The 22,741-nt window shown below is 43.2% G+C and overlaps 1 protein-coding gene across 1 annotated transcript in view; it reads right to left on the reverse strand.

The window, feature by feature from the left end:
* Window positions 1-841: 841 nt before the first annotated feature.
* CTIF (cap binding complex dependent translation initiation factor) overlaps window positions 842-22,741 on the reverse strand; it is an 83,210-nt gene continuing 61,310 nt past the window's right edge. Inside the window, exons 10-12 of the mRNA XM_053448241.1 lie at window positions 9,485-9,640; window positions 2,412-2,465; window positions 842-1,292 (exon numbers count right to left, since the gene is read on the reverse strand). Coding sequence (XP_053304216.1) covers window positions 1,077-1,292; window positions 2,412-2,465; window positions 9,485-9,640 — 426 coding nt within the window. The 3' untranslated portion in view covers window positions 842-1,076. The remainder of the gene's footprint in view (window positions 1,293-2,411; window positions 2,466-9,484; window positions 9,641-22,741) is intronic.

The following is a 22,741-nucleotide window of genomic DNA, read 5'->3' on the forward strand; positions in this document are numbered from 1 at the left end:
AAATAATAATAATAATAATAATAATAATAATTATAATAATATATATTTTTTAGGTTTTTAAATCCTATGTATAATGAGCTGGAAAAATCATATACATTGTATCGGGGTAATATAATATATTAAAATTAAATTGAATTTCATTTCTTTTTTTTTTTGTAGCTGAATAAAATCTATCCCATTGATTATTTTTTTTATGGCTTCCATGGTATATGATTGGTAAAGATTTTTGGGGTATTAAAAATAAAAATTATAAAAATAAAAGAAACATAAACAAATATATATTTAATACTCACAGCCTAAATGTGTTAGAGAACTTAAGCCAAAAATGACAAAATAATAATAAATAAATACAATTTTGGCCCTTTAAGCTAAAAAAGAAAAACAAAAAAAAGGTATTTTCCTTCAGTTTGCCAAGTCATACCCAACGGTTGTTTATTCTGTTCATTATCTGTTTGTCTTTGTTTTTTTTTTTCTCCGACTACCCAACAAAAAGTGTCCATTTAAAAGCAGTGCAAAAAAAAAACAAAAAAAACCCACACAAAACATCTCAACCCGTGCAAATCCCTACAAGCGTCGCTCTCTGACAATAGAGATGCTCAATTATGGGTGTCTGGTCAAACCGCGCCGTCTTTTGTCCTCCTGAGACATCTGCTCGGGGATGTCTCTTGCCAGTTGGGCCAGCACAAGCCATCACAATGGCGCTTGGACAATAGAGGCCACCGGTCTTTCAACGCGCGCTTCCACTGCACTTACGGGGGGCAACGTCTCGGCGTGGTGTGCTCAGTTGGCCTATACAATATGCTAATGTGGGGGCAGACAGACAGACAGACAGGGGGAGGCTGCAAGAAGCAAGGAGGCTGAAACAACGCCCCCCCCTTCATTGAATAAGCTTCGCGAGCATGCCGTTAAATCGGATCTAATAATTCATAATGAGTCTTTAGCGTTGGCAGAGAAGTGTTCTTGAGTCCAGTTTGTAAGGTACATTCTGGTTTGCCGTATTTTTCTCCTTTCTCTGTCTCTCTCCCCCCTACCCTCAAGTGGCGTCCCATGGCCGGTCCCGGCCCCCCCATGCCCGGTCAGCCCGTGAGTTTCTGGATGGTCTTGTTGTAGTACTGCGTGATGGTTGGCGTCAAGGGGTTCCAGCTGTTGGCATGTAGCTCTATGACCTCAAGCAGGAGGGATCGCGTCAGCGTGGACTCCGAGGGACACAGCATCGTGTCTCGCGCCGTCGCCAGCAGCTCCGTCATCATCTCGGGCAGCTGCTCCTCCAGCAGGCGTCCGGTGCTTTGCAGCTGTCAACAGAGAAAGGGTCATAAGTTACACGTCACGTCGTAAGTTGTTCGTCGGACACCTACGTCTGTCATCTGGCTTCCAACGGTGAAAGAGGAGATCACCGAAGCCTTGCCGTGGGGGATTCATTGCCGCCTGCGATATGACGGTAGAACCCCACCACACATCTTATGGTGACCATGAAGTGTCACGTGGGGTCCACAGCAACCTCAGAACATGGAAGATTTATCCATACAGTGGAGCTTTTATGAATGTGGAGACAAGACAGATAGGGACAGCTGAACAGGGCAACAGACACATAACCCCCCCCCCAGGGACATAAGTGTCATTATTACTATTAATCAATGAAAGCCAATGTTTTAAGTCGTTTGGTTCTCCACCGGCGTTATTGGACTGTAAACACAGATCCCATATATCCGGTATCTATACATTTACTCAGAGCAATGTATATAGGACTGTACAGCGTTCTCCGTTGTCAGGTCTCCTGGTGGAAGCAGGACTTATGAACCTCAAACATAAGGAACCGGAGCTGAATTTGACATACAGGAGTATGTATACAAGTTAAAAATAACCATTGCTTGTTTAAGGGATTTAGGGGTAAATTGGGCTGGGAATGAGCAGAAAATGAAGAAGGAGATGGGAGGAGGCGATGAGGTCAAACAAACCCGACACGATACCAATAAAACCACGGCCACCTACCCACGCAGGAGCCGGAGACCCCTGCGTCAGACAGCCCTAGGGAAGGCAGCGGCCGGGGACACGCTGAAAGGGTTAACTATGTGCACTTTATTTCAGGAAAGCAAGTAACTAAATGCTTCAAAGCCATTAACAGCTTTTACACAGACTGCAGGAACCCCGGCGTTATTAATTATTGCCAATAACCACCGTTACTCGGCTGTGATGTTCCGTGAAACGCTCTGCGAACTAATTGTTCCGGGGAGTTTTGAAAGCAAATGGCGACTCGGGTTGGACCTCAAAGAAAAGACCCCAATGCCGTGGGACTCAATTATATCTAATAAGTATAACTATTATTATTATTATAGCATTCGCAAAGAGGGTCAGATTAAAGATGGCTTTGTTTGTTTGTTTGCGAGGAGACTCGGTATTCCGGCGTATCTCACCTCCATGGAGCAGCACAGAACCGCATCTTCCTTCACATCTTGGGACTGTAACAACTGAAGAGTCAGAATAAACAGAGAGAGAACATAATTAGGACTTAAATGCCAAAAACAGTATACACTGTCTATGACGACAGAGATCCTTATCCAAAATAACTCTAGAAAACATATACATAAACATACGCATACACATACATACACTATGGTCCAAAAGTTTGGGGTCACTTAGAAAAGTCCTTGTTTATAAATGAAAAGCACCTTCTGTCCATTAAAATAACATGAAATGGATAACAAAATCCAGTGCAGACGGGGTTAATGTTGTAAATGACTGATTTTAATGGAATCTCTTCATAGCCGTACAGAGGCCCTTTATCACTCCCATCACTCCTATGTTCCAATGGCCCTTTATCACTCCCATCACTCCTATGTTCCAATGGCCCTTTATCACTCCCATCACTCCTGTGTTCCAATGGCCCTTTATCACTCCCATCACTCCTATGTTCCAATGGCCCTTTATCACTCCCATCACTCCTGTGTTCCAATGGCCCTTTATCACTCCCATCACTCCTGTGTTCCAATGGCCCTTTATCACTCCCATCACTCCTGTGTTCCAATGGCCCTTTATTACTCCCATCACTCCTGTGTTCCAATGGCCCTTTATCACTCCCATCACTCCTGTGTTCCAATGGCCCTTTATCACTCCCATCACTCCTGTGTTTCAATGGCCCTTTAATGATAATTGATGGTTAGAAATCACTTTTGTAATTATGATACAGCCAGAAAGGTCCTTGTTTTCCATGAAAACAGCTGAGGGACCCCAAAGCTTTGAACAGCAGTGTATATTATACATATATATAAAAATTTTTTAATCAGGTAATATTTGCTCAAGTTCAATTTTAAAGGTGAAATAAAAAATGATAGGAAGCGGCACAAAACGTATAAAAATATAGATGTTCATCTGATGTTTAGGTTTGCGCTGGCAACTCGTTTTTATAGTTAATGCGCCGGGGATGATGAGCGGCAGCCCTTGGTGTAATCAGCACTTCTCTTTATACATCGCCCTCGCTGGGTTTGAGACACAACTTGCGCAACCAGAATACAAACCACAGCAACCGCTCACTAACGGCACAAACGGTAAACGCGGCAGAATACGAAGTCGCTCACCTCTCAGTGTCCCCCCCCTCACCCAGTAGTTAAAGGTGCAGTGCCAACGTCCGCCAACACAGAACCCCTGTCCTGATATTAACCCCTTGGCTGCTAAGCCATTTCACACCCTGGTGCTAAGCTAGTTTTCGGCATTTTGGTGCATCTCACGTTTAAACGTGTTTCAAGTAAATTTCTTGGGAATAAACTATACAAACCATATATTGTTTTTTTCAGCACACCCAGCAGATTCCAAATATACCATTTTTATATGTGTATGTCTCATTAGGTTTGCAAAATACAACCAAAAATGTGAAAAAAGTGTAATTTTTCACTTCCAACTCAATAAAAACTAGTTTGTAATGTTATTTTTCTAAACTCTAATATCAAAACCTGTGTTGCTAAATATTTGTAGTAGGTAACCGGTCTAAAATAAACAGACATTGAGAACAGTAGACTGTGTTTTTCTAATATTTTATTGCTAAAAGTTAAATTTATTAGACTATCACAAAATTCATCTTTAAATTTAATGCATAGCTGCCGTCAATTAAACAGCTCTAGCTGCCCGGGATGTTAAAATATGCCAACAAAACTATATATTTTTAGAAACTACACCCCCAGCCGCAGCAAATGAGGTCTTATTTGTATTTGTATCACAAATCTGACGTGCACAACAAATAAGTGAATATCACACAAATAAAAATAAATAAAATTAAAAGCGACAAGTTCATTTATGTCTTCCGCACTCCAGGTTTGTCCTAGAAACACATGCAGCCCCTCATTTGATGCGCCAAGGGGTGTAGTTTCTGAAAATATATACTTTATGTACCATAATTTAACTTCCCAGCTGTCTAAAGCTGTCTAAATGCAGCCATCACCCCTAAATGTTTTAAGACAATTTTTTAACAAGATTCTCCAATCTGCCATATCTGAAGTTAAGGTGGTCTAGACATCTGGGAAGTTAAATTAGGGTACATAAAGTACACATTTCAAGAAACTACACCCCTTGAAGCTTCAAATGAGGGGTTACATGTATTTCTAGGACAAAAGTTAAGTTCACAGATAATGATGGAATATGTCGTTTTGGCTAGAAAATATGTTTTTTCTAACCATAGCGACATGTTCATTTGTGTCTTGCGCACTCCAGGTTTGTCCTAGAAACACACGCAGCCCCTCATTTGATGCGCCGAGGGGTGTAGTTTTTGAAAATATGTACTTTTTGTGCCATAATTTAACTTCTTACGTGAGCAGTAATGCCACGTCAAGGCTTCAACCCTAATTACTGACCATTCACACGCTTTTCATATCTCCATTCACTCGCAGAAGCACACACCATACTTTCCATACATTCACTCGCAGAAGCACACACACCATTCTTTCCCCTTACAATCCCAAAGAGATGATCGTAAAGGGAGAAAAAAAATCACTTTTACAGCAAAAATAAGTTTTGCAGTAAAAATGCAAGGGGCTCCAGGGATGACATGGTTAACTTACGTACTACAGGCTTTACGGCTGATTTTTGCAGTTCATCTGGATTTCAAAAATTGCCTTCCTCTACCATTGGCTAAATTTAACCCCATGATCAAAGGGATCATGGGGTTAAAATTTAGTATCGGCCATTTTTAAAAAGGGAATGTGACTTTTTATAGCTATGTGATCGCTGTGGTAACATTGGCTACCACCAGGGCCGGACTGGCCCACCGGGATACCGGGAAATTTCCCGGTGGGCCGGAAGGTCCGTGGGCTGGGACCAGGGGCAATTGCCCCCCAGGCTGCCCGAAATCTAATCTGAGCGGCCGCTGGGTGCTGATGCGGCCGGCGCTACTATAATACTTTTTTCTTAATTTAATATGGCAAGCTGGTCCGGCTTGCCATATTAAATTTTAAAAATGTATTACAGTATCGCCGGCCGACCGCATCGGCACCCGGCAGCCGTGTGCGATGGCCGCCTAGTGATGGGAGCAGCGTGAGGGGTGAAAGCTCCGCCCCCTCGCACTGACCTTTCACCCCTCACGCTGCTCCCATCACTATGCGGCTGTCAGATTGCTGGGAATGTAATCTGAACGGCCGGTGCGTGCTGATGCCGCCGGCCGGCTCTGCTTTAATACTTTTTTTTTACTTTATATGGCGAGCCGATCCTGCTTACCATATAAATAAAAAAAAAAGTGTTAAAGTAGCTCCGGCCGGGGGCATCAGCACGCACCGGCCGTTTAGATTACATTCCCAGCAGTCCGATGGCTGCATAGTGATGGGAGCAGCGTGAGGCGGAAGCTCCGCCCCCTCGCGCTCAGACTGCTGCAGCACCGGATGTCAGGTCAGTGAAGAGAAGTAGAAGGTGAGTAAAGTAATGTATTTTTTTGTACAAAATGTATAATATTTTTTTGAATGTGTTTTCAGCATGTGTGTGTATGTAAGTGTATCCCCCTATATGCCACTCTGCCTCCAGAAATGCCTTTTACCCCCCTATATGCCACTCTGTCCCATGACATGCCTTTTAACCCCCTATATGCCAGAGTGGCATATATATGGGTATAAGGCATTTCTGGATGCAGAGTGACATATAGGGGATTAAAAGGCATATGATGGGACAGAGTGGCATATAGGGGGCATAAGGCTTTTTGGAGGTAGAGTGCCCCATGATATGCCTTTTAACCCCCTTTATGCCACTCTGCCTCCAGAAATGCCTTATACCCATATATGCCACTCTGTCCCATGATATGCCTTCTAACCCCCTATATGCCACTCTGCCATATAGGGGGTTAAAAGGCATATCATGGGACAGAGTGGCATATAGGGGTATAAGGCATTTCTGGATGCAGAGTGACACATAGGAGGTCAAAAGGCATATCTGGAGGTATAGTGGCAAAAAGGGGGTTAAAGGTATATCACGGGGCAGAGGGGCATATAAGAGGGTTGAGGCATATCAGGGAGGCAGAGTGGCATATGGGGGTTAAAAGGCATATCATGGGACAGAGTGGCATATAGGGGGGCATAAGGCTTTTCTGGAGGCAGAGTGCCCCATGATATGCCTTTTAACCCCCTTTATGCCACTCTGCCTCCAGAAATGCCTTATACCCCCCTATATGCCACTCTGTCCCATGATATGCCTTTTAACCCCCTATATGGCAGAGTGGCATATAGGAGGTTAGAAGGCATATCATGAGACAGAGTGGCATATAGGGGTATAAGGCATTTCTGGATGCAGAGTGACATAGAGGAGGTCAAAAGGCATATCTGGAGGTATAGTGGCAAAAGGGGGGGTTAAAAGGCATATCACGGGGCAGATGGGCATATAGGAGGATTGAAGCATATCAGGGAGGCAGAGTGGCATATAAGGGATTAAAAGGCATATCATGGGGCAGAGTGGCATATAGGAGGGTATAAAGCATATCGGGGAGGCAGAGTGGCATATAGGAGGGCATAAGGCTTTTCTGGAGGCAGAGTGCCCCATGATATGCCTTTTAACCCCCTTTTTGCCACTCTGCCTCCAGGAATGCCTTATACCCCCTATATGCCGCTCTGTCCCATGATATGCCTTTTGACCCCTATATGGCAGAGTGGCATACAGGGGGTTAAAAGGCATATCATGGGACAGAGTGGCATATAGGGGGTATAAGGCATTTCTGGAGGCAGAGTGGCATATAGGGGGTTAGAAGGCATATCAGGGGGGCAGAGTGGCAAGCCTGGGGGCAGATGTGCATAACTCGGGGGTAGGTTGGCAAATAAAAGGAAAAAAAACCAAACATGTCTCAATCATAGCTTATATTAAATATGAAAAAAATAGTCTACATGAATTAATAAAGAAACAAAAGTTTCTCACCAGAATATCGTGAAGAATAATGTGATCACTGTTTTGTTCCACTGAACTTTTTCATCTAAAATGTTCGCTGTAGCAAATGTTTTGATCCCATTATGTGTAATGTATTTAATTTATTAGGGCCTTTTAAAACTTTTGCTTTCTGGCATTTTAATACAAATAATGAGATAAAAAGAATGGCACATAGTGTGACTCGGGTATGTATAAGGGGTGCGTGTGGTTAAAGAGCGCGACCGTGAGATAAACTATATGGGGCTGGTCTCCAAATTTTTCCAGGGCTGCTTTTCAGTCCCAGTCCGGCCCTGGCTACCACAGTGATCATTTAGCTAGAATACTTAAACTTTTTTTTTTTTTTTAAAGTTAAACCAGTTTATGTTTAGATAATTTAATTTGGGGGTCTCTAGGCAATTTTGATCTTTATTTATCTGCCTTTAGAGACCCCCAAATCATTTTTTTTACTCTTTTTGTACATTTTTATTTTTTTAACATATTTTTTATTCTTTTTACAAGCATTATACCGTTGGAAAGGTGAGGCGATTACCTTTCCAACGGTATATGTTGGGGGTCTGTAGCTGCTCAGATGCCTGAGATACAGGCATCTAAGCAGCATGCCCCCATACCGTGAAAACTGACAATTGTCAGTTTTCAATAAAGTTGCGCGGTGACGTCATCGCGTCATTACGCGCGACGTCACCGGCCGGATCGGGTGGTCCCAATGACGCCCTTCAAAATGAGGGGCAGATCGCCGGGGTAGGTGGTGATGGGGGTCCACAGACCCCCATCAAGGTAGGAGAGTGCTAGTGACGGCATGGTGCCGTCGTTAGCACCTGACTGGGACTGCTAGTGACGGCACCATGCCGTCGTTAGCAGTCAAGGGGTTAAATAAAGCAGATCTGACAATTTATGTTTCCCCGTAAAAAAAGTCCCAAACATTGTGCTTTCATTTTTGGAGAATTGAATGCCTTTGGTAGATTAGATTTTATCTTTACCTTTTTTTCTTTTGATGTTTAAAATAATTTTCAATATAAAAACATTTTCTACCAGAAATTTAAAGATTTTTTTTTTTCAAAAACACATTTAGTCTCTTCTTTTTATTTTTTTTTTAAAATGTGTTTTAATAAGTTAGCGTTTTTTTTGATGTTCCTAATAGATGGGACAGAGCCTTTAAAAAAAAAAAGGAGGACAGCCTCTCGATAAAGTCAGCGGAGGTTTAAAAACAAAAATAGGGTGCTAGGACTCTTGTGAGTCAGATGTAAAATCATTCCTCATCTCGGCTTCTCAGACTGAGAGGAGACGCCGCGGAGGCACCTTCCTCGCTCCGATCGATGCACTTCCACGCAGCGCCGGCTCCACGCGCAAGCAATTTCACGAGCGCCGCTCTGACTCCGCTTCTGGAGACTTACAATTAAGTGGCGAGCGGGGGGGGGGTCATCTCCGATAATGCGAAACGCGCCGCACTTTCACACACCGAGGATGTTTGCATTAAAGTTTCAACTGTAAAGGTGCTGTTCCACTAAGATGTTTTTTTTTTACCCCGCTCTTGTTTACGAGTTAAATAAACGTATTCCTGTTTCTTGGTTAGAGTGTCCCCTCTGCACCGCTCTGCCCTGGCAGGTAGAAGGGGCATTTGGTCAAAGGTTGTTTAAAAGGGGGGGGGCTGGGAATGGTTGTCGGGAGGTCAGACGGCTGCGATGTAGCACCTGGGATTATGATTTTAATCCATTTAGTTAGAAAGTGATATGGAACCTGCTGGTGCTCTATTAATAAACGTTAATTCAGCAGAGTAAGTGGATCAGCACCTTTAATGATTTATGTAAAGGTCTCTTACCCCTTCCTTTTGTCTTAAAGACTTGCTTATTTTTAGATTGTTAGCTTATGAGCGCGGCCCTCAGAGGCTCACCATGTATGAGAAGGCTCCTGTTAGGGTATCTCGGTTTTATGTTTGTTTATCGCTCCATACTTATATTGTACGGCGCTGCGGAATATGTCAGCGCTTGAGAGATAGTAATAATGACAGGTGACGGACGGTCTTAAAGCGTCCAGGGGCTTCCGCTATGAAACCCGGGAGCTCGAGGTCTCGGAAGGCGTGCGAGTCGTGGGTGAAAGCCGTAATTACCTCCCTAAGGCAGGTATAGATGGGGCAGACGAGGACCCTGAAGGGCTCTCCTGTGTTGCTCCTCATCGTTCCAAAGACTTCACACAGAAAGCTGATGAATCCCAACCATCGCTCCACGTCCGACCGGCGCAGCTCGTCTCGAACGGAGAAATCCTTCTGCAAAACAGAGAGAAATCATCAACGAACCGTCTGACGCGGGTTACCAAAAAGAGGAAGCCCGGGCTGCTGGCGCATGGTGAAACGGGCGGGGGGGGCATGAAAAAGAGGAAAGCAGTTAACTGTATTGCGGTTAATACAGATTTTACACCTGCGAATGTCATTTTTTTTCCATAAACCGTTAGATGACGTCGCTCCGTACAGCTTTCACAACATCCAACAGCGAAGCTTCCTCCCCGTACTTTTAAAACCTTGGAAAGAAACAAAACGCGCAAGAAGACGAGTGAGAAACGCGTCGGGTGCCGCTCATGAAGATGAGTACGAGACACATCGCACGGTAACAATTCAGGTAGAAAAACAGAGAACAGGCGGTTTTCTTTGTTTCTACTTAAAAAGGAGGCCATACTGGCTCATCTTCCTTCGCGTCGCCCAAACCCACCTTTCCCGGACCACCGGAAGACATAACTGCGCCGGCGCTCGATGCTGTAGGAAGGCGTCACTTGCGGACTGCGGTCGCACCGTTTAATATTTCTAGCGACGGCTTTTTAAACATAAGGGACGGAGCGGTAAGAAGAATAAAAAACAAAGCGCCGAACGAAACGAGCGCTCGTTAGAACGCACAAGGCTTCTTCATTCAGGCTCCGTGCCAGAGCGATGTATAGGTAGCCCGAAACATATGGCAACGTCAGCACCGAGACATAAATATTTAAAACTCTTACGCGGGGCTCTGGAAACGGCCCAAGCGACAGAACATTAACAGGAAGGGGATTCTGTTTGGTCTCCGACCGACTCTCGTATACAAAGGGAACATCACACGAACGTCAGCGGTACGGACTGTGAGCTTATCCAGACCCGCGAACATCGTAGGAGAAGAGAATGTTATAGAGATTATATATATATATATTAAAAACCTTTCTGCGGAATGACTGGGGTGCCCAAATATTCCCCTAGCCCCGAATTAATGCCAGGAACCATTTAAAAGGGCGAAGAATATTACAATAATTGATTCTTTTTCATTAAATAAACCATAAAAATCTCAATCCAACAATTTTATTGACTACGACGATGGAATTAAATTGCAATATTATAGATCGGGGGAATAAATGCGTATTTACGTTAAGTACGGGTATCAGGCTATGCTCCCAATTTGGGACTTACAGAAAGAAAAGGCGAGGAGGGCTCGGCTCAAACGAGCTTGAAGTCTAGAAATTGTAAGCTCTTGGGGCAAGGTAGCAATTTAAAATGCGATGAGATGGCAAGATGGAACGTCGTACATGAATCCAAACAAAAATAACATTTATATTAATCATGCGTCAAAAGGAAAGAAATAATTGCTAAGGGGCTGCAAGAACGGGGATATTCCGGGGGACGCTCCAACATGCGCACATCTAAAGACTCCAGGAAACAAAGGAAGGGCAAGCCTTTGTGCGTTAAAAGTTATCTTTCCGTCTGGGTGATTTCAAAGACCCCCTTCTTTTGACATCTACCTGCGGACAGGGGCTTTAGGATCTCACGCTCTCCCGTTACATGCCCCGGGGCAAACATCCCACTTATTATACAGGATCCATACAAGACTGCTCAAAATTCAATTTTCAAATCATGGAAACACATATGTGTTTAATCAATAATTGCGGAGAACACGGGACACGAACATAGAATCTGCCGGCAGATCGGCCCCATCTAGTCTGCCCGTCGGTCTCGTCTTAGATTCCCATGCATGTTTAAATCCCCTCGCTGTACTACCGTCTACCACTTCCGCTGGAAAGCCGCCGTCCCACTTATCTACTACCCTCACAGTGAAGCAACAGGGGCAACTTCAATTGTCTGCAAATAATAAGATGTTAAAGCTCGGCAAAAGTACTAAAAATAATGATAATAATAGAAAACCGGCCCTTTTGCGTATCCCAGGGGGTTATTTTTCTCACTGTGATATCAGAGTTGAAATCCCTGCCTGAACACAGGTGACTTCATTCCGAATACCTTCGCTTCCTGACAAGAGACGGATTTTATCAGGACAGCTGTGAGAACCATATGGTCGCTACAATAAATTATGAGTGATTGACTAATAAAGGGTTAATATTTACAGTGCCTCGGGATCAGCTAAGACTGTAAGCTCTTCGGGGCAGTCATAAAGCCTCATCTTTATTATACTGTAATCTGTACAGTGCTAAGTACATCCATTGGTGCTCAATAAACACATACACAGCGCTGCGCCCACAAATTGTTTACTTCCCGGCCGGGCTCAGGGACGGATTGTCTCCGCAGACGGCGAGTAGGTGGGATTTTCCGGCTTCTCCGTGGATCTGCAGATAAGCCGTCTGCGGCACTAAAGAGCCACCTTTCACCGCAGCCTTCCTCCCGGGACAAGGGCCCTTTTATCGGCGCATCCGGAATAATCAGCATTCATTCCCCCACACGCGCCCCGAGACTCCCATTCATACACACCGGCTGCGCATTCCCACCGTGTTTGGGGAAAATGTTTCTTTTCTAAATGAGTTTCATGGAGACTAAAAAATCAACTAACTTCTGATTTAAGAGATATCATCATTATGAGAGAGAGAGGAGAGAGAAAAGAGAGGGAGAGGAGAGGGAGAGGAGAGAGAGAGAAGAGGGGGAGAGGAGAGAGAGAGATAAGAGGGGGAGAGGATAGAGAGAGAAGAGGGGGAGAGGAGAGAGAGAGAGAGAGAGAGAGAGAGAGAGAGAGAGAGAGAGAGAGAAGAGGGGGAGAGGAGGGGGAGAGGAGAGAGAGAGAAGAGGGGGAGAGGAGAGAGAGAGAAGAGGGGGAGAGGAGAGAGAGAAGAGGGGGAGAGGAGAGAGAGAAGAGGGGGGAGAGGAGAGAGAGAACAGCAGAGAAAAGAGCGGAGAGAAGAGAGGGAAGATCCATGTTTGCCTGATCTACCAACTGGATACACGCAGCGATACACCACATGAGCATAGAACGCGGCTGCGCATATCCAGCCGCTGGCTGCACTCACACCAACACTTGGACATTGGCCCTAAAGGGCCCCGGGCAGCCCGTCAACATAAGTCCGGCCCGTCTTCTAATGTGAAGAAATAGAATAAATATTAACAAAGAAATACCATTTTCAAGGTAGAGTAAACGGATTTGCATTTAAAACCGTATATAAGAAACTTGACAACCGCTTGGCAACCACGTAACAATGGATCTAGTACGGATCTATACACTTGCAAAAAAATAATAAAAAAATAAAATAAAAATCCACGAATGTTAAAATGTTAATGGGAATGAGATCGATGACTCGTGGCGACTCTTGGCGTAAATGGGTTAACGAGTAAGGGCAGAAGGTGTCTCTGGGATTAAACTGGATTAGACGTCCTGTTTGATGACAATTAGATCCACAAAATCCCAGCCTTTAAAGCCAGGAAGCCGTCCGCAGAGAACTCGTAAGTCTGCGTCCGGCGTGACCCGGGGAAGCAAACTCGTGACAGATGGCTCGTCTTATATCTAATGCGACAGGTCTGGAAGAGTCTGCGGGGCGACAGAGACCTCCGCGATGACCACGGAGAGACAGCAGCCGTCACAACGCAACCAAATAAAACGTCTGGGTGGAAAGCTTCTCCCTTTGTCTGTTAATTAGCGTTCTGTGCGAATAAAAGGCCTCCCCGATTATTCAGCGACAGACTTAATTGGCACAGGTTAACCCTTTGGAGTGCGGGAGGAATCACGAAGGATTTACTCCAGCATAGTGTCAGGACCGATATGTGACAATCAAAGGGTTAATGCAGAATGCCATTTTTTTATTTTTTTAGAAGAGCCAAATCTGATTCCAAAGTGAAAGAACCTAAAACAATGGTTGGAATTCTTATTTTGGACCCTATGACTCAAAATGCACTGGAACCATAGTTTTCTGAGAGGGTGGTGGATGAGCCTCCCAGCAGAAGTGGTAGAGGGTAATACAGTGAGGGGATTAAACATGCATGGGATAGACATACGGCTCCTGAATCTAAGACGAGACCAACAACTGATTAAGGTTTTCAATCATTACAGCGGGAGAAACGGGCGACTAGACGGGCCGAATGGGGTCGATCTGCCGGCAGATAATCATTGACGAACTTTCATAAGCCGAAAAATATTAATTTTTAATAGTTTTTTAAATACTTTATTTTTGCCGTCTTCAGGGTTTTTGCGTGCAGAAATAGTTAATACCCCCCCAATCTGATTAACGCTCTAAATGGGAAGTATTAATCCCCCGACACTGCCGGACACACTTCACGGGGAAGGTTTAGTCTGTCGCACCCCAGGCATTGCAGCCCTGCAAGTCACCGGGTCGAGGCGCTGGATGGAGATTCTTCTCCATTTAAAGCCATTTTTTATTTATAGAGGGGGGGGGTGTTTCTTTTATTGGAGCCGTGGAAGCGGGGCTGGGCGAGAATATAAATAATCTCACCGAGTACTTTGGGTTCATGGCAAGCGCGTCCCTCTCCCAGCTCCTCCACGGGTTAAAGAACGGGCCGGTAGCCCTGCAGCCTGGATGATATAAACGATAATAAGCTTGCGGACGGCAAGAACCAACCTTCCGTGAAGGCTATGGTCGGTTCCGCAATGTTTTAACCATTCGAGTACCGACACTCCGGTAACTTAAAGGTTAACAGTCCGCAGAACTAAGTTACAAAGTATCCAAAGTTTCCCTGCTGAACCAATCAGAAAAGAATGAAACAACGTATCCGCTGATGCTGCTGATTTTTCGCTCCCGTAAATGACAGTCAAAGACCCCACAGCGGGGCAATTCTATTAAGATGCCCTCACCTGATCCCAGAATTGCTTGTCAATAAAGGGGGGGGCTCTGACCCCCAGGGTAGCTGATATTTTAGGTAGAAGGGCCACCGGGCAGTACGTAAGGCGGCGATCACCTAAGTGAAGGCATCTCACATCTCCACGGCTTCTGTTTTAGCAAGCGGATCCGCCATAAATATCCCGGCACTAAGCAGCTGCTCGACGAGACGGAGATCTAAACCGGAGAAAAAATATCTCCAAAGGAGAAGGACCACTCCGTGCAAGAGACACTCACACCGAGGGGCTTCTGCGGATTGTGGCCCACCCGGCCTTGGAGAAGACATGTCGGGACTGACGGACCAAACCCAAGGAAATCCAAATACTCCAAAATAATTCTAATAAAAATGATACATCAAACCCCCTTCGCTCCACACCAATGTATGTGTATATTATATATATACACACACACCATATATACCCGTAATATATAAAATATATTATATATATTGTATACAAAGCCTTTCAGGTACACTCTACACACCTTAGAATACTGAAAGCCCTTACTTTGTTACCTTTAAAACTTTTTAAAATAAATGTTTTAGAATCGTGTAGATTTAGTTTCACTCAAAATTCTCACCGGGAACACATAATTGTCACGTGGCTAACGGGACACAAATGGGTTGTCACCATAGAAACCGGAAAAAAACATTTTTTTTTTTTTTTTTATTTTCTGTGTCGAATTTTTGTTTAAATTAAACAACCTTTAGAGGCTAAAATAAAATGACAGATACAAAAAAAACCGCACCCTGGCTTAGCATAATGAGATTTGCAGATAAAGTGTCACCCCACCTAGAATTATTCATAGTTCCTTTTTCTATCGACCCAACTATATCATGATAAGGGCAATTTCTTGTTTGGAGGCCCATGTATATAAGTAAGTTAATCAGAAAAATTACCAAAAAAAATACTATAATTTCCCTAAAAATCTTTTACATCTAAATCAAGGGTTAAAATTGACAGCTGAAGTGCGCAGCGAGAGCTGGAAAGAGCGCCATCTAATGGAAGCAGCCGGTGACCGACTCCAGATAAAGGTATAAGGTTAAGATACAATGTATACGGAATCAGATCTTGGAATATTATTAGTTATTGCTTTATATAGCGCCATCATATTGCGCAGCGCTGTACAATGTCGTACAATAGGTAGGAAACCTGGCTTTAGAGGATGCTGCAGGCATCCATCGCTTGGTATTTAGGTCCCCGGTGCTCCAGAGAAGTTAAAAAGGCTTTATTTCATTACATTGACATAACGGGACCCATGAGGACATACATATACGGCGAGGTTCCTAACCAAAAAGAGCACAATGATCACCCCAAAAAGATTTGTAAAACTATTATAAACTAAATTCTAAGTTACTATATTTATATTCCCATTTCTTACTGATCATCCCTGTTGCCCCCCTTCCCCCTGATGCCCCTCTTTTCTAGGCGCTCGGAATGTTTGCTGGGTATGAGGGTACCGCAGGGTTCTACGGCCCTAAAAGCCGTACTTTCTGGAATCCGTCACGAGCCTCCTTGGGCGATCATGGAGCGTAAATCCCACTGCCAAGATCTCATCGCTAGGGGTGGGGAGAGCAGAGACCACCGGAACGGGCGTCCGGCAACTTCGTTCTATCCCAAAATAATGTGTTTACAGAAACTGTTTGGTACTCGGCCTGCTTTAATGAAAGAATTAATGGACCTGGACGAGAACCAGGGGAAAAAGTCCAAAAATCGTCTGTTTTGAAGTGCCAAATCTACTTGTTGTCATAAAAAATGATGTGCCAGGGAACAGTCTTCCAATCGGCCAAAAAACAAGCAAAAAAAAAAAAAGTCTTCATCTTAAAAATAACACTTTTATTAGCGGCTATTACCACAAATAGGCTTTCTTTAACTCAAATGTCAAAATTCAGGTCCTTAGATGGTAAAGCAGTAGAATTCTCCTACACCTGCGGAATTCGGGATATTCAGACAAAACGAAAGTTGTTTTTTTTTTTATTTATATTTTGCAGTTTAGTTTGACATTTAGAACAATGCAAATTCAGAAATTTGTATGAAGGATTTTTACTGGCTAATAGGCTACCAAAATGACCGATATAGCCTAATAACAGCTAGTTTAAGCACCTTTTTTCCCCAAAAAATATTTTGAGGATATGGAAAGTTGCTTTTTTTTCACCATTGCGGTTTCTGGAATTTAAATGCTAATAAACAGTAAAATGACCCGGGACATTGATCCAATTGGACCGTATTTTGTCCGCTCGGAGGTATCGCACGCACGTGAATACCACCACCAGGGTAAACGCCGGCCCTCCAGACCTAATCCAAGAAAACATGGACGGAAAGAAAAACGTGGAAACGCGACGTCTGAGATTTCAGTCACTCAGCACTCAGCATCCGTGGAATGTTCCTGCCCTGACACAAGACAGAAAAATACCGGCGCGTACAACGTGCCACTAATCAACAAGACGCCTCGCATCGAAAAAGCGCAAGACAGACACCTCTCGTGACGTGTGTGAGATGTCTGTCTAATATATCACACAAAAAATCTTCTTGGGGAAAAAAAAAATAAAAAAAATTATATATATACATTCTTGCAAAAAAAAGTTAAAAAAAATATATAAATATAAATATATATATATAATTTTTTTTTCTTACAATAAATTTCAAAAATATAAAATAAAAATATTTAATATTAAATAAAAATTGCAGCTAAACACCATGTAGCATAAAGTATAAGTTCCTCTGTTATTTTTCTAAAGTAAAATACATTTGTCTATTTAATTTAATTAAATGAGAAGTTTATGGGTGAGAATTTTTAAATAGCGATTTTATTACGTAATAATTTTTTTTTACGGCGTTGCAGCCGATTGCACCTATACATAGTACCGCGGACGAAGTCATCATTTTTCTGGTTCTATAAACCTGCAAAATTACAAAGGCAGTAGACCCGCGTTTATAGTAATAATAAAAAAATTTGTCCTGGTTAGAAATGTAAAAATGTTCAAAGAATGATTGTACCTGGATGAAAAAAAATCCTAAAAATTAGTTAAAAATGAAGAAAAAAAAAAGTTTATTGCACCTGGATGAGAACCATGAAAAAGAAATTATTTAAAAATAAAAAAGTTTATTTTTATTTTTTTATCCTGCATAATTGTCCTGTTATAGTCGGCGAGCTGCAGACTAATCACCACCGATATAGGATAAGGTTATTGAAGAAGGTTAAATAGAATGTCGGCCCGTCACACGAGATTCGGATTGCAGACGTATCAAGACAAATTGCCTTTCACCTAAATATTGCACATACCAATCTATATTACATTGGCAGAACCATCGCTAACTGATCCTGAAGACACACACAACGGATGAATCTGAAACGCTGACTCCTGAAGTTTTACTTTTTGAGGAACGTTGAAACTGGAAGAACAAAGAACAGGCCAGATGATTAAAATAAAAAAAAGTCTACGGAGCCGAAGAAAGAAGACCAGAACCCAGATTAGAATCCCGCCACCATTCTGTTCCTCCGTGTTTCTTCTTTCTTGATACATTCCTCCGTGTTTCTTCTTTCTTGATACATTTCTTCGTGTTTCTTCTATCTTGATACATTTCTTTGTGTTTCTTCTATCTTGATACATTTCTTCGTGTTTCTTCTATCTTGATACATTTCTTCATGTCCTTCCTGTTCTTATACAATCATATCCGTTACCCCAACTTGTGTTCCTTCTTAGTTCCATGAATCCTCTGAAAGATTTTAGGACAATCAGCCATCATCTTCCCAATGTTTTTTTTTTTTTTTAAATATAAGTGAAATTTATAAACTTGGGGGTTACTAGAAAAATTCCACTTGAAAATCATGAAAAAATCATGAATGGGCATCAGACGCCGGTTCTCAGTACCGGTTCTGGTCTTGGATGGTGGTACCAGGAATGTCGGCGTCCTCGTTAACGGCCCCTCCACCCGAGAATACCTTTTGTTTATTTCTTGTTGGGGTATTCGGTTCCCTTGACTGATCCTTTAATTCCCTAGAAATCTGTGAAACATTTATAGGATCCTCCTTCGCTGCGTATTCTTAGCGCTTCGGGCATTCGCCGGATTCCTGTTTCCGAGCGAGCGATTTGACGCGCGGTGCGGAGACTTTCCTCTTTATTTAAGACGTTCCCCTTCCTTACGCTGAAGCTGTTGGTGGGAACGGTTGTCAGGGAAAGCGGGTGTGCGGTTACCGGCGCTGCGACACGACCCCCTCTAATAATACTTCGCTATGCATAGTTTGGATGCAGGCTTCGGGCGTCTAAAAAGAGACGGATTTCAACAGCCTGCGCGACCTGGTAATCAATGGTTGCTATCGCTAGTTGATTGGCGGGGCGATGCAGCAATACAAGATCTGTTATCCGAATTAAAAGGGGGCCGATAGGTAGATATATAGAACGGCCTCCCAGTAGAAGTGGTAGAGGGTAATACAGTGAGGGTATTAAACATGCATGGGATAGACATACGGCTCCTGAATCTAAGACGAGACCAACGACTGATTAAGGTTTACAGCAGGAGAAACGGGCAGACTAGACGGGGGCCGAATGGGGCCGATCTGCCGGCAAGTTCCACGAGTATACGTTTACTCTCATTCTCACGTTCGCATCACTTCCTTGTTTATATACGTGGAAGCTCCATAAGGTCACCCCCAGAGGTTCCTAGTGTCATGGCTGATTGCCAAGACGTAAAAAAAAAGAAAGGCTAAAAACATTTTTTTAGTTAGGTTTGTGGAGGTAGCGTGTAGACAAAATATTTCCAGGAAAGGTTTTAATCAGTGAGACAGTCACTAAAAACACAAGGACATCTGGTCGCCCCCAGCTTCAACTCCAACTCAACTCCAACCAGACCACGACCTTCTTGCCAAATCTACAGAAGATCCATTCTTGGTGGAGAACAATACATGACCTGTCACAGGACCATCGCTGGTTCTCCAGCCGGACACTGGTTTAGGGACAGCCAGACCCCACCGGTATGGTATATAAAGACATATATATGTGTGTGTTTGTATATATCTATATATATCTATATATATTATGCTTCCAAACATATAGAATGGCTCTCGATGTAAGTTCTGAACGTGAAGGACGTCTACAACTTGTTTAGAACTTTGGTTCCGACGAATCTTAATTTTAAGCTTAAATCTCACAGTTCCAGTGAAAATCCAAACGACTTGTTCTCTTTCTGACCCTGACATTTGAGCGTTGGACGTTTCATCTGCCGGCCACGGTCCCCCCAGCACTTGTGTTGAAAGCATCGGCGGGGTCAGCGGCCAGGAGGAGACGGGGAGGCTGCCGAGGACGCCGGTCATCACTTGGGAGCCACATAGCTATCAATTAACACCCTTCGCTAATCCTCCAGCTATGCCCCCCCCGCCCCGCTGGTCTCATGGGGGGGGCAAGAACGTCAACAGATAACGCAACAAGCCTTCTGCTAATCGCCAAGACAACGGTTAGAAAGACCCATTTCTCATCTTTTATTCACTGAATTGCTGCAAAAAAAGTCCAAAAGTAGTTTCGCTAAATAATTTATATAAAAGTATGGGTTGTGGATGTAGCGGGGCGACTTATTGACGGCTTGGAGGTATGATGGCATAATGTTCTATATAGCGGCATCATATACTGTAGCGCTGTACAACATTAAACGTGGACAGGAAATAAGTAATATATAACGTAACAATTTGACTTACAGAAACAGGCGAGGAGGGCCCTGCTCAAAGAGCTTACAATCTAGAGCTATGAAGAAGGGACTTCTGTGTCTTGCTCCTTGAAGGTCGGTCCACTAAAAGGTATCGCCAACTTCTTCAAGGTGCCGTTCCACTTAGATGAATAAATCTTATCGGATCTGTCATTTTATTCTCGCCACTACAGACATATAACACCAATACCGTAGAATTTAAGAAGGCTTTTCGGTTCCTACGGCAACTCATAATTGACCTACGGCAATGCATTCAGTTACAGGAGCGTTAAGTTCGGAAGGTGGAACGGCACCTTTAAGAGCGGAAAACATTCGGAAGAGTGGAAAGGATTTGTGTTTTTCCGTTTATGCAGCAGACGTTGGTTAAAAAACTAAATTAACTAGAGAGGGTTCCTGCTAAATACAGTTTGTGTGAAAAAGTAAGATAAAGTGGAACAGCCACCCAGCAGAAGTGGTAGAGGGAATATAAACACGCATGGGATGGACATATGGCTCCTGAATCTAAGACGAGTCTGACAACTGATTAAGGTTTGAGTCTTTACACCAGGAAAAACAGGCAGACTAGACAGGGGGCCAAAAGGGTCCGATCTGCAGAGCGTTTCAATTCTGGATTAGGCTTAATATTTAAAAGAACGCACTAATCGCGGCCTGGCCATGGCTTCATACGAATAAATAAATAAATAATAATAAAAAAAAGATTTTTTCAGATTAAATTAATTCCCTTTGGCTAGATCTGGAGATAACAAAAATAAAAAAAATAAATAAAAAACACATTTTAAATTGAAATTGCCGTTTCTGGAACTTTTTTTAAAAAAAAACAATTAAAAAAAAACCCGAAGGACCATCAGAACGATTTGTTCAAAGATTCCAAGGAGAAATGCGAGAAGATTAGAACGGATCACGAACCATGATTTTTTTTGGCGTTCTTATAAAAACGTATTATTTAGGGGATCTTAAATATATTCTTTTTGGCTTCACAGACGTCTCGAGCAAAAATATATATATTTTTTTAAATAAATGGATGTTACTGGAAAGTAACGAAGTATTTTCAGCCCACTCCTTATAATTGCCGGAGAAATTTACCTCAGAAATGACTCGACGGTCGTGATTTTAAGAATCCCTCTCTTTTTTTCCCCCCCGTCTAGTTCATGTTTGTTTTCGAGAATAAGATTCTCACTTTTTGGTTATTTTCTTTGGGCGGAGGACGCGTGTGAAAAGGAACATAATATTTTTTCAATAAATATGGCTGAAAAACGTGCTAAGTGTCAAAAAGTTACGGCCTTTGCTTCAACTTCGGGGCTGAAAAGGCCGTTTGAAACGAAGCCGAGTCGGAATGTATTTGGGGCTGATGGTTGGAGAACTAAACACTAGAGTTCACAGACCTGAACTCTGAATGGAAATACATGGGGGGGTGTCTTAATTTTTTGTGGGGGGGGAGTCAGAGAGAAATGGGCAAATAAACTCCTAGATTTAACCCCTAAATAACCAGTCTATATGATCAGGCCGATCCGGGACTTATCGTGCGGACATTATTTCAGGAAGCCTGTGAGGTCCACGAACGTTTGGATTTATTTGTACCTCCTGTAGTTCACATTTCATGAAGAGAAAAATACCCTCACTGTATTAGCCTCTACCACTTCTGCTGGGAAGCTGTTCCTGTTATCTAACACCCTCTTAGTAAAGTTAAATGTCCTTCCATTATATCTAAGCTTCTGATCCTCTAGTTTTAGATTGTGGTCTCTTCTTCTGACGTTTCTTCTCTCCTCCCGTACTTCGGTTTTGATATATATATATATGGAATCTCGCTGCATTAGAACACCCAGGAACCGATCACAATTTATTTGTAAAGCCCGTGATGCTTAATCTCAGCTCCTCAAGAAGTTTCCGTCGTGGAAAAAGCCAGCGCGAGCCTCGCATATCCCGCCGGCCGTGAGCACGGAGCGTCCACTCGCTCGAGTCGCCGGGGACGGATATCCTCTCTCCAGCTATGCGGCTTCTTGCGCATGACATTTCTCGGGGGACGCAGCAGCGACAAACACTCACGTCCCCGCTGGAACAGACAGAATTTATAATTAGGAAGACGGAGACAATCCAGGATGTGAACCATGGAAACCGAGACAACAACGTCTTCAAATATCCGCAGACTGCCTGCTATTAACCCGTTTATTGCCAGGAAAGAAGGCAACGTGGGAAGAACGTCTCAACAAACCAAAAGGCGTATTCAGAGAAAAACAGCCAACGAACACGTTCAAAAAAACCTATATAATCATCTATTCCCATCATTCACATAAATACAGAAACAAATATAACAACGAACCCGCGTCCACCAACTTACTCACAGGCGCTGTATACAGTAATACCCCGCCAGCGCTGTATACAGTAATAACCCCCAGCGCTGTATACAGTAATATAATCCCCCCCAGCCCTGTATACAGTAATATAATCCCCACAGCGCTGTATACAGTAATATAACCCCCCACAGCGCTGTATACAGTAATATAATCCCCCCAGCACTGTATACAGTAATATAACCCCCAGCGCTGTATACAGTAATATAACCCCCAGCGCTGTATACAGTAATATAACCCCCCAGCGCTGTTTACAGTAATATA

This window comes from Spea bombifrons, chromosome 1 (genome assembly GCF_027358695.1).
Source record: "Spea bombifrons isolate aSpeBom1 chromosome 1, aSpeBom1.2.pri, whole genome shotgun sequence".
NCBI lineage: Eukaryota > Metazoa > Chordata > Amphibia > Anura > Pelobatidae > Spea > Spea bombifrons.